We start from the raw sequence: 11,653 nt of genomic DNA, 5'->3' as shown, positions 1-11,653 counted from the left end.
CTAATCCCATCCTCCAGTTGTGTTTTAAACATACCTTTCATAAACGATTTACTCTTTTTGATTGAATCCATTTGAATGGTATGATCCAAAGTTAGCTGTTCAATCCTTATAAAATCAGAACAGGTAAACAGGTATGCCTGACAGCAAACTTAACTAATGAATGGAAGTGTTATATTTTGGTTCACAAGGTGCTAATGATGGAATTTCTTTAAGGATGGTCCACAGCTATAAGACCCTCCAGCAAAAGGTTGAAAACAACTCATTGATGGCAGAGACTAAACTGAAACAGACAGGCTACAGTTAACCAGCTGACTACCCTGATGATTAGCATCGTGCACAAAGATTCCTAAAAAAAATACTGTTATGTCTATGCGCAGTGACACACATAGGACCTTGGAGAAAATATATACATTTCCATTCCTTTCAGAAAAATGCAAAAGAAAACCAAGAAAACATGGTCATAACTACAGTACTTATGGAATCCTCCCTGGTACAGTGACATGCCTTTCAGGAAAAAAGCACCATAGAACATGCTAGTATGTTGCATTCCTTAGCAATCTACGACCAGAGTTCTACATATTTCAGAAAAAAAACCAATAAGAAACTGTTGCAATGGTTAGCAAATGGATAGGCTGGACACTGAAAGATGGTAGAAATATTGCCTGCTGTTTTTATGCTTTCAAGAGAAGACCACAAGAGTATCACCATAATACTACATGCCAATATTTCATGGTGTTGGTTGGGGATACTAGGCTCTTGATAAAACTGGAACATCTTAAAGACCCAGTATCTTTACATCACTTGTTTATCCCTTAAAGGCTGCGGTAGATCCATCTGTTCACAGATGTTTTAGAAGTTAATTAACACAAAAAAGGTGCCACCAGCAGTGGACTGCCCAGTAGCCAGATGTCAGTCAACTTCAAAATACGTGGGATGACTATGACCTAGCTATGCAAAATATTTAACCAATCGCATCCAGCTGCCTCTAACTTGTTCTAACAGGAAAAAGTGCGCGCCATTCAACATAGGGAAGGTACTTGTAATATCGTGTGCACTCTATATGCCCTCTTAAAGATAATAGCCATCTCATTCTGTAAAATAACCATTGATTTTACATCTTCTTATTGCTTTGTATAGTTTAATATTTAGAGTAGGCAAATCATAAACAACCTCCATGTCAAACAATTTCTGGAATTTGGCAAAAAAAATATTCTCTATATTTGTATTTTCTTTTCTAAATTTCATTGCCCAGAAGATAGTGGTATGATTCTGGCATAAGTGATCAAATGTTGCTAACAGCTCCTCCAGATAGGGGTGATTATAAACCACATCGGCTGCAAGGATGTAATCAAAACATAATGAGGATTTTGGAAATTTCTCCTCCAGCTCAGATCCCCAGTTTAGGACATTCACTTGAGGAACATGTTTGCATTTCAGTTTGGTGTTTCGATACACATTATATTGTAGGTTTCCAAGGAGTTCCATCAGATCCGTTGCTGTAACTTTTGCTCCTATAAAAGTGCATATAGAAAAATAGCCCATTAAATTAAATATGTAGGGTTCTACAAATCAGTGTCACAATCACACATTGATATAGCATAATCCCCATTTCTCAGAAAAGGCAATGTTTACTCTGCTGAGGCTGCATATACGGTTTCTTTACACTTTAGAACCACTACATTAAGCTGTAGTGGTTCTACTGCTTAGAGTGTCCCTATAATGCATGCAAAATGGCAATATGTGTGTGTATATTATGCTTGGATGCTTTTTTGCATAAACAGCTATCAGAGAGCCACGCGGGAGGAAGGAGAGGAGGGAGTCAGAGTGGGAACATCAGCTTTTCCTGCAAAAGGTAGGAAACAGGAGAGTGACTTAAACATTTTGTGTATGTGTGTGTCTCTTTGTGTGTATGTGTATGTGTGTATGTCTGTCGGGGGTGTGTATGTCTGTCTGTGTGTATGTGTCTCTGTATGTGTCTTTATGTATGTATGTGTGTCTGTATGTATGTGTCTAGGGGGGACAACGGATCGGGGAGGGGGGGGGGGGCACGGATTGGGGAGGGGGGGGGCATGGATCAGTTTCGCACCGGGGCCCAATGGATTGTGTGTACGCCACTGAGTAAGTATTTTGGTCCTGTTTCCAGATGGTTCTGGCTATTTTGTGGCAATGATTCTTGCATCAAAATAGACATATGAGGTGCAGGGGCTTGGAGTGGAATACTTAAAGTCCCTGCCACTCCAATTTCCCCTGTGGCATTTTGAAATGGGCCAGTGTATATAACATAATATTGTGTATATATATTACACTGGTAGGTGTATTTTCTCACCATTTGAATCACAGATTAATTGAAAAAAACAAGAGAGGAAAGAAAAGAGAAGGAGCAGTAAAAAAAAAAAAAAAAAAATATATATATATATATATATATATATATACAGTTGCAAGAAAAAGTATGTGAACCCTTTGGAATGATATGGATTTCTGCACAAATTGGTCATAAAATGTAATCTGATCATCATCTAAGTCACAACAATAGACAATCACAGTCTGCTTAAACCAATAACACACAAAGAATGAAATGTTGCATTGTTTTTATTCAACACACCATGTAAACATTCACAGGTGGAAAAAGTATGTGAACCCTTGGATTTAATAACTGGTTGAACCTCCTTTGGCAGCAATAACTTCAACCAAATGTTTCCTGTAGTTGCAGATCAGACGTGCACAACGGTCAGGAGTAATTCTTGACCATTCCTCTTTACAGAACTGTTTCAGTTCAGCAATATTCTTGGGATGTCTGGTGTGAATCGCTTTCTTGAGGTCATGCCACAGCATCTCAATCGCGTTGAGGTCAGGACTTCAGAAGGTGTATTTTCTTCTGTTTAAGCCATTCTGTTGTTGATTTACTTCTATGCTTTGGGTCATTGTCCTGTTGCAACACCCATCTTCTGTTGAGCTTCAGCTGGTAGACAGATGGCCTTAAGTTCTCCTGCAAAATGTCTTGATAAAATTGGGAATTCATTTTTCCTTCGATGATAGCAATCCGTCCAGGCCCTGACGCAGCAAAGCAGCCCCAAACCATGATGCCCCCACCACCATACTTCACAGTTGGGATGAGGTTTTGAAGTTGGTGTGCTGTGCCTCTTTTTCGCCACACATAGTGTTGTGTGTTTCTTCCAAACAACTCAACTTTGGTTTCATCTGTCCACAGAATATTTTGCCAATACTGCTGTGGAACATCCAGGTGCTCTTGTGCAAACTGTAAACGTGCAGCAATGTTTTGTTTGGACAGCAGTAGCTTCCTCTGTGGTATCCTCCCATGAAATCCATTCTTGTTTAGTGTTTTACGTATTGTAGATTCGCTAACAGGGATGTTAGCATTTGCCAGTGACTTTTGTAAGTCTTTAGCTGACACTCTAGGATTCTTCTTCACCTCACTGAGCAGTCTGTGCTCTTGCAGTCATCTTTACAGGACGGCCACTCCTAGGGAGAGTAGCAGCAGTGCTGAACTTTCTCCATTTATAGACAATTTGTCTTACCGTAGACTGATGAACAGCAAGGCTTTTGGAGATACTTTTATAACCCTTTCCAGCTTTATGCAAGTCAACAATTCTTAATCGTAGGTCTTCTGAGAGCTCTTTTGTGCGAGGCATCATTCACATCAGGCAATGCTTCTTGTGAAAAGCAAACCCAGAACTGGTGTGTGTTTTTTATAGGACAGGGCAGCTGTAACCAACACCTCCAATCTCATCTCATTGATTGGACTCCAGTTGGCTGACATCTCACTCCAATTAGCTCTTGGAGATGTCATTAGTCTAGGGGTTTACATACTTTTTCCAACTGTGAATGTTTACATGGTGTGTTCAATAAAAACAATGCAACATTTCATTCTTTGTGTGTTATTAGTTTAAGCAGACTGTGATTGTCTATTGTTGTGACTTAGATGGTGATCAGATCACATTTTATAACCAATTTATGCAGAAATCCATATCATTCCAAAGGGTTCACATACTTTTTTTGCAACTGTATATATATATAAAATATATAGAGATTATTTGGTACTATTACTCCTTTTTTCCCCTCTGTTGGCCAATTCTCACTCAATCTGTGAATAAAATCAACATTTAGTGTCTGTACCCTAACCATCAATCATCTGTTTTTCAGCACATGAGTGAAACTCCAAATCCCAAAGCAAACGTATATGCTTGTACATTGTGCTAGTCATTTTCCTGTTTATATGTGCATATGGCTCCTTGGAGATATGGAATTCGGATTAACTGCAATTTGTCCGAAACCGAATGCACAAGTTTTTATAGAAAGAAGTAAATTTAAAAGTGTTAACCAATAGCCACTTACCCATTAGACTAGCTACTATTGAAGCAAGTCCAGTTCCAGCTCCTATTTCAATAACATGCTTGTCTTCTATAGAAATCTGTTCTCCATATTTTTCTAAGAAATAACACAATACAAGGGCCTGTAAAATTAGAGCAAAATTTCAATGATTAAGTATGCTAAATAGATCCAGAAAATACATGAGCAACAGGGCCATAGCTAGAGAAGTTTAAATGTCATGTATGTTCTGTTTTTACATAACTTTAAGATAAAGCTTTAACATGCGAGAGTTATTAGTATACAGGTAATAATTTTTATAAGATAGATTGTATTTTCATAATTCCACAGAAATATATGAAATCAAGCAACAAAAAATCTTAGATAGGACAACTGGTGATGGCATGGTGAAACCACAAGGCAACATCGAGGAAGCTAGCTAAAAGATTGACTGTAATACATGATTTGAGAAATTCATTTATATATTAATCATTAAGGATTCACCAATGGCTTTCCTAATGGTCTTCTTCAATTGAACCCTTTTCCCCTTGGATAATATAGTACAGCTTCCAATTGGTGACAGATTTAAGGGGAGTGTTAAAGAAAGATTTCAGATCTGTTTTAGGCAAAAAATTGTAATATCAGTTTTGAGTCAAATGTTGGCCTCTATGTAGAAGTATACTGCCAATCAAGAGTTGTCTCACAGATCAGCCACTGGATGGATTTCTGGATATGACAGCAAGACTATCCCAGGGTATTTTGATAAAGAAGAACTACTAGAGGAAAGGGGTAGAAAGTAAAATTAAGATCTAGTATGCTGTAGGTGAGAGGGTGCAGGCTTGTAACAATGAGCTTTACCTACAGATTTTACACCTACAAAATCAACTGGACAGAACGATCATGAGACATGCTGCCATTTAACGTAAAAGATCCAAAACATGGCCTGTTTTCTGGGTCAAGAACCATGAATATGCATTAGAATCTTGAACCAGTGTATGAGATATTTATAAACCGGAAACAACCAGAGAATGAGCAACACAAAGGAATACATAGTTTTAGCTATTATTTCAGCTATTGTTATTTGAGATAACACACTTTCTATATTTATTTTACTGTGTAGTAAATGTGCCTACCATGGGATATACTTAACACATTTAAGCATTTTTAAAGATAAAATACAAGGACCTTTCTGGTGATCTTGTAAAATACATCAATACATTTTATTTTTTCGTTTAAGAAGCACTCCAAGCACCGTACCCACAACCACAAACTATTTTCAAAAGGTTTAACTTCTTAACAAGGGTTCTCCGCACACTTTTCCTCACCTCCACTACCTTCGCCGGAGAACGAAAATGTTCCTAAATGTTACCATTCCTGGGCTAAGGGCCTGGCTCAGGAGACCTAACTTAGGTTTATACTTATTAACTTCTGGCTCACAGCAATGGTAGTGGAAACAGGGAGCGTCACTAGGTGTACCCCAGGTTAGTAGTCCAACTGTTCTACTCCTTAGAATAAGGAGGCACTAGGGTACTCCTGGCACTAAAATCACTACAGGGAACTGTAGAGGTTATGGTACTTGGTGTGTTCCTTCAATGCAACACTGAGTATATGGACATATTTGAAAACAAGAGAAATGTCAATGTATCCTTCCTGGTAAAATATTTGATAAATAAATAAATGTTCGCACATCAGAGCATGCAAATACATCATGCAATAGAGTCCAGTGGAGATTCTCATTGTAATATGTTAATATTCTCATTTCCTGTTTATTAAATTACTTGGTGAAATTATATATAAACAGCAATCAGGACAGAGTTCTAAAGCAGAGCAATAAGCAGAAACTGTCCATTGAATTCTATCGAGAATTTTCTGCTTTGCCCAAGAATCACTTTTCTTATATAACTCTAAATCTCAATATAAAGTAAAGATCCAAACATACTGAGGGCCAAACTGTAGCTCCATACATATCTGTCGCTTCCACAATTTTTATCTCATGACCAGCAAAGGTGAAGCCTTCCCAAGCCACGTTTGTTAGATAAGGAGGTATATATTGCCTTTCCAGGATGGCTGGTACCATAAAGTCATCATTGGTAGGTTTCTCTGTGAACATAATGGGGATAACAATCAAGCAAACGTGTATGATGGAATCATAAAGTAACTTCAATTGTTAAAATTGTGACAATTTTCTACTAAAATTTATTATTTTAAAATTTACCTTGTTTATCTTCCATGTTATATATTCTTGAGCAGATATTTAATCATTACATTTGATTCATTTAGAATGATTAATTCCTGTAAGAAAAATAAAAAAATGAAAATCAATCAGTTTAGTAAATACACAATATTCTAAAAATATATAGATAATTGACGTTGTGATCCACCTTTTATACAGTTATTTCAACTACAGAATTTCCAAATTATTTATTTAGTTTAAAGGAACACTATATCATAAGGAATACAAACCTGTTTTCCTAACACTATAGTGTTCCCCTACCTATGTAGGTGTCTACCTCCGCCTTGCTGGAGTTCAAAAGATAAGGTTTACTTACCTTACATCCCATGGCATGCAGGTCTCCATGTGACCGTTCCATCTTCCTGTCTTATATTATAAAGACTGATGATCTCAGTCAATCCAATTATTTCCCATAAGGAAGATTTGGGAGGCTAGTGTGTATGTGCGGCAACACAATGAGATGTGCCAATCATATGCTCTCAATGAGAGTCTTTTCAGCTATAAGACAGTTTTAATTGCATTATAGAACCTCTTGTGACTGTCTTTCTGACAGCTTTGAGGGTTAACATGACTGGCACATGGAATATTTTGTCCCTTTAATATCACGCATAGCAGCCTATAAGGAATTGCCCTCTGCATGCATACACATTTTACATGTGTCTGGGTACTTTTGTAGCTAAGTAATGAAAGACAACTGAAAGTTTAAAAAAGAATTGAGAGTATAAAACTATGGTTATTGTTAGAGGCATTATGCTGTATTATAACACATATAATAAACAGTTAATCTTGGCTGGCATTACTATAAGGCAGGATAGGGAACCCCAGCAGGAGTTTGTGAATAGGGTTTCTTTACAATCCTATTGCTGTGTTTTAATGCCAGTCGCTACTTTTAGTGAGTAGTGTGTGTTTGCTAACTGCCAAATTTCACAAGTATCAACAGAGATATACCTGCTGCCAATTCTGAAAACCAGTCACTAAGCAGTTTCAACAGATACCTTTATTCTCTATGGGAGACTGCCACTAGCCCTCAAAACTTGTCATCAGCCTCTTACTTAGTGCAAGTTTTCTCAATATACTTCTCTAGGAAAAAACACATGCAAAGGGAATAACTCAAGGAAGGTATAGAGTATGAGGAGTGTAAAGAGTGGCGTTAGGGCAGCAAACTGCATCACATCGTTAGTCAAATTATGCAAAGATCCCAGACTGTGAACACAGCTGCTTTAAGTCTTGCACTTGTGGCCCAAGACTGAAATAGACACTCCAAGCACAAGGGCAACCTGCATGCATATTAAGACTTTAGATAAGATAACTTACCTTGCTTCAGTTTTCTCCAATTACGGTAAATCATTTCTGAAGGTAAAACCTACTCATTTTAATTTATTTTTTATTTATTTTTAAATTATTAATTATTTTTAATTATTTTTTCTTGCATAATTCGAATGCATTATAAAAAAAGAAAATAGCCATGTCTGGAATGTCATCACTGATATGTCAAATGCTGTGAATAACTTCATTTTGCCTTATTACAGTAAATGATGTAAAAAAAAAAATGGAAATACAAAACATTGAGGAAAATCCTTTTGGAACAGCTGAGCAGAAACCAGAAACAAGTAACTAGTGTCTTGAGCTTAGAATAATCCAGTGACTCGCTTTTATATCAGAGGAGGCTAAGAACCTGGAGTAAGTATTTAAACCATAGATGCTCTATTGTGTCTCATCAACTTTAGAAGCAGAACACACATCCTTGGCAGAAGATTTCTATATGTTGTGGTACGATGATGCACTGAAACAGCAGGTTTCCCTTATATACTGAGTACATCTGCTCATTTTAACATATCACTAGTCCCCTTGGACTATTTATGATGACATATTTGTAAAACCACTGGTCTTTAAGGAGTCTTAGTGAAACCAAGATCCAACAGACTGATTTGTATTACAGTTATTGACATTTCCTCACCTTATAGTAACCGTACATACTTCACTGATTAAATTTCAATATGAATGAGCCCTTGAAGCATATGGAACACAATCTGCTGTCATCCGTCTGTATCTGTACAATGTCAATGCATGATCATTTAGCTATTCTGAGTGCAATATTAAAATGTTCACAGTGATCTAACCGAACAATGATTTGATCTGTTCAATTCACTCCTTAATGTACCCAAATAAAACACGTCCATATGACTAGGAGTTGTCACTAGCAAAATATAGACACAGTTGAAGACAATGACATTACCTTGAGCCCTCAGAAGAACATCAGCCTGTTGAAAGAATAATCCAACATTCCACACAGAGATCACAATTCTCAAAAACAAATGGATGTTCTCTCCAGAGACCGACTGGACGTATATGTTACACAGTGGGTAATGTCACATAGTAATGGATTCCCTACAAGGGAAAGGCTTAATGAATCCTGACAGCTGCAGCTCTGGGCACAAACTGAAACATCTCATCTCTTGTCAGGTCACAGCATTCTTGAGAGAAGCCAAGTGAAGGCTTCAGTTGACTTGCTTCTCGTGTTGTAACTAAAGAATACGTGTTTTAATGCATACATATAATTACGCATTTATAAACTTTTTATTCAACAACAGTATATTGAAAACATATGTAGATTATTATATATAATCAATATAATATATATGTATAATTAAATTTTATATAAAATTCTAACAAGCACTATAAAACCATATACTTTACTTCCAACTATTAACAGTAATGACATTTTAATCTAAAAATCTATAAAAAATAAAATAAAAAAAACATTAGAAAAGAGATTATGGACAGAAATGCCCAAGCCCATTCTGTCTAATTTATTTAAAAATTAAAAAAGTAAGTACTACCTATATAACTCTTCAATATCTTAAAAATCCTTATAGACAGAATTTTAGACTTAAGTCCATTGATTTTAACTTTTAACCCCTTAAGGACACATGACGTGTGTGACACGTCATGATTCCCTTTTATTCCAGAAGTTTGGTCCTTAAGGGGTTAAAACACAACTCTTTATGCTGTTGATCTATGTAATATCCAATTATGCCACAACAAAAGGGGAAAAATATCAAAATTAAGAAAAATACCAACGATCTACATTTCTTCCTTTGATTATCTTCAAATTGTTAACTTTACTCAGTTAGTGATAGCTCACCTCATTACTGCGACTAAGCAAACTTAATAAATTACCTGTGGAGACACATAGATCATGTTCACATTCAATAATTCTTTTGTGTTCTTCTGTACATAACTCTCTACATTATAACAGCTTAATATTGGGACTGACCAAGCTGGCAGTGCATTTCCTGGATCTGGACCTGTCAAATATTTTAGCTGCTCCCTTAAAACTATATAAATTACTACTGCCCCACATGTAGCAGGCCATGTATGTGAAAATACAGGTATATTACTTTTGAAAAATACATTTTGTTGGTGATACATTTTTATCAGTTTTCTATTATATTTTTATTGGGGTTTTTTTTTATATCAATAAAGTACTTTTTATCTTGGACCTTATTACCTGCTGCTTGCTTCCTGGCCTTCATATCCTTGGTGGGGATAGATACTACCTTTCAGTGACGTACACACAACCCATGGGGCCCCGGTGCAAAAACACTAACACACACACACACTAACACACACACTCACGTTTAAAAAAAAAAAAATGTAATCCCCCCAGCCTTCTTACCTGTGGGAGAGCTGAGGGGTTTCCCTGGGGTCCAGTGGTGTCACCCGGTGGGCAGGAAGGCTGGCGGGCGCGCGAGGGAGCACTCTCCCCTGTGTGCTTCCTCTTCAGCTCCCTTGTGCGCCGCGTACTGATGCCAGAGCCGGAAGATGACATCATCTTCCGGTTCCGGTATCAGTGCGGTGCGCGAGGGAGCTGAAGAGGAAGCAAACAGGGGAGAGTACTCCCTCACGCGCCCACCAGCCTGCCTGCCCACCAGGTGATACCAGGGCCAGCCTCGGGGGGCCCTGAGGTGGCCGGCTCCTGGGCCCCCCAGGAGAAGAGGCTGGCCACAGTGGCATACATACCGGGTTGCAGGGCAGCCGGGCCCCCTGGTGGGCCGGGCCCCGGTCGCAGCCGCGACCCCTGGGACCCCGGTATGTACGCCACTGCTACCTTTAGTTTGTCTTTTACACTCCCTATTGTATCTTGTGCACTATTTTGTTTTATTCTCCTTTTTATTTACATGGAGAGGATCTGCACCACATACATTTCCCAGAGTGTGGATCATACCACTCCACGCTATACCATAGGATCCACTATCAAGGCTCCTGAATATGTAAGTGTATATCTATATACCTACTTAACCTTGGAATTTTAAGCTCAAAATGCTGCACTATATTATTTTATTCTATTCTCCTTTTCATATAACTATGAGACTATTTACCTCAACAAGTACAATCCGCAGAACAAGTGCCACATCCCTTAGGTAGGGATTATTGCCCCTGGATGCTCAGATTGGAACTGGATGTGAACTCATAAAAGGTACAAATGCACATTTTACAACTTATATTCCTCACCAGTACGTCTAGACTATTAGTTCCTGTAACTTCTCTTCTTGTCATTATATATATATATATATATATATGACTTTTTGGAGAACATTAAACGTTTAAACTCAATAGAAGAAGGATATATACTGGTCACACTGGATGTCAAGAACCTCTACACCATTATTCCGCATATGGATGGTATACAAGCAGTACGACAGATTCTAAGCAGCTCTTCAAAATACTGCGGACCACCAATTGAATTCCTTATGGAGCTGTTACACATAGCTTTGACATGCAACTACTTCAAGTTTGAAGAGTACTTCTATTTACAACGGACGGGCACTTCAATGGGGGCGGCCATGGCACCCTCATATGCCAATGCCTATATGTCCATCTTTGAAAATCAATACATCTTGGATAAACACCGGGAATATATACTCACATACCACCGCTTTGTGGATGATATTTTTTTAATTTGGACTGGCACCAACAGCCAGTTGGAACAAATGGTCTATGACCTGAATGCAGCTGAAAATCCAGTTAAATTAACACTGGTGTCTAATACCCAAGAAATACAGTTCTTGGATGTGTCCATCTTCAAAGACA

General features: G+C 37.8%; 1 protein-coding gene across 1 annotated transcript; it reads right to left on the bottom strand.

The window, feature by feature from the left end:
* Window positions 1–628: 628 nt before the first annotated feature.
* Window positions 629–8,948, bottom strand: LOC134594927 (protein-lysine methyltransferase METTL21E-like). Its single transcript, XM_063444674.1, has 5 exons — window positions 8,796–8,948; window positions 6,542–6,618; window positions 6,266–6,426; window positions 4,354–4,471; window positions 629–1,511 (listed from the first exon to the last, which is right to left on the bottom strand). The coding sequence occupies exons 2-5, from the start codon at window positions 6,555–6,557 to the stop codon at window positions 1,087–1,089; spliced, it is 720 nt and encodes a 239-aa protein (XP_063300744.1). The 5' UTR covers window positions 6,558–6,618; window positions 8,796–8,948; the 3' UTR covers window positions 629–1,086.
* Window positions 8,949–11,653: the final 2,705 nt, after the last annotated feature.

Source organism: Pelobates fuscus, chromosome 1 (assembly GCF_036172605.1).
Source record: "Pelobates fuscus isolate aPelFus1 chromosome 1, aPelFus1.pri, whole genome shotgun sequence".
In the NCBI taxonomy this organism is placed as follows: Eukaryota; Metazoa; Chordata; class Amphibia; order Anura; family Pelobatidae; genus Pelobates; species Pelobates fuscus.
The sequence above is the reverse complement of the archived record's forward strand: the minus strand, read 5'-3'. Positions and strand labels throughout refer to the sequence as shown.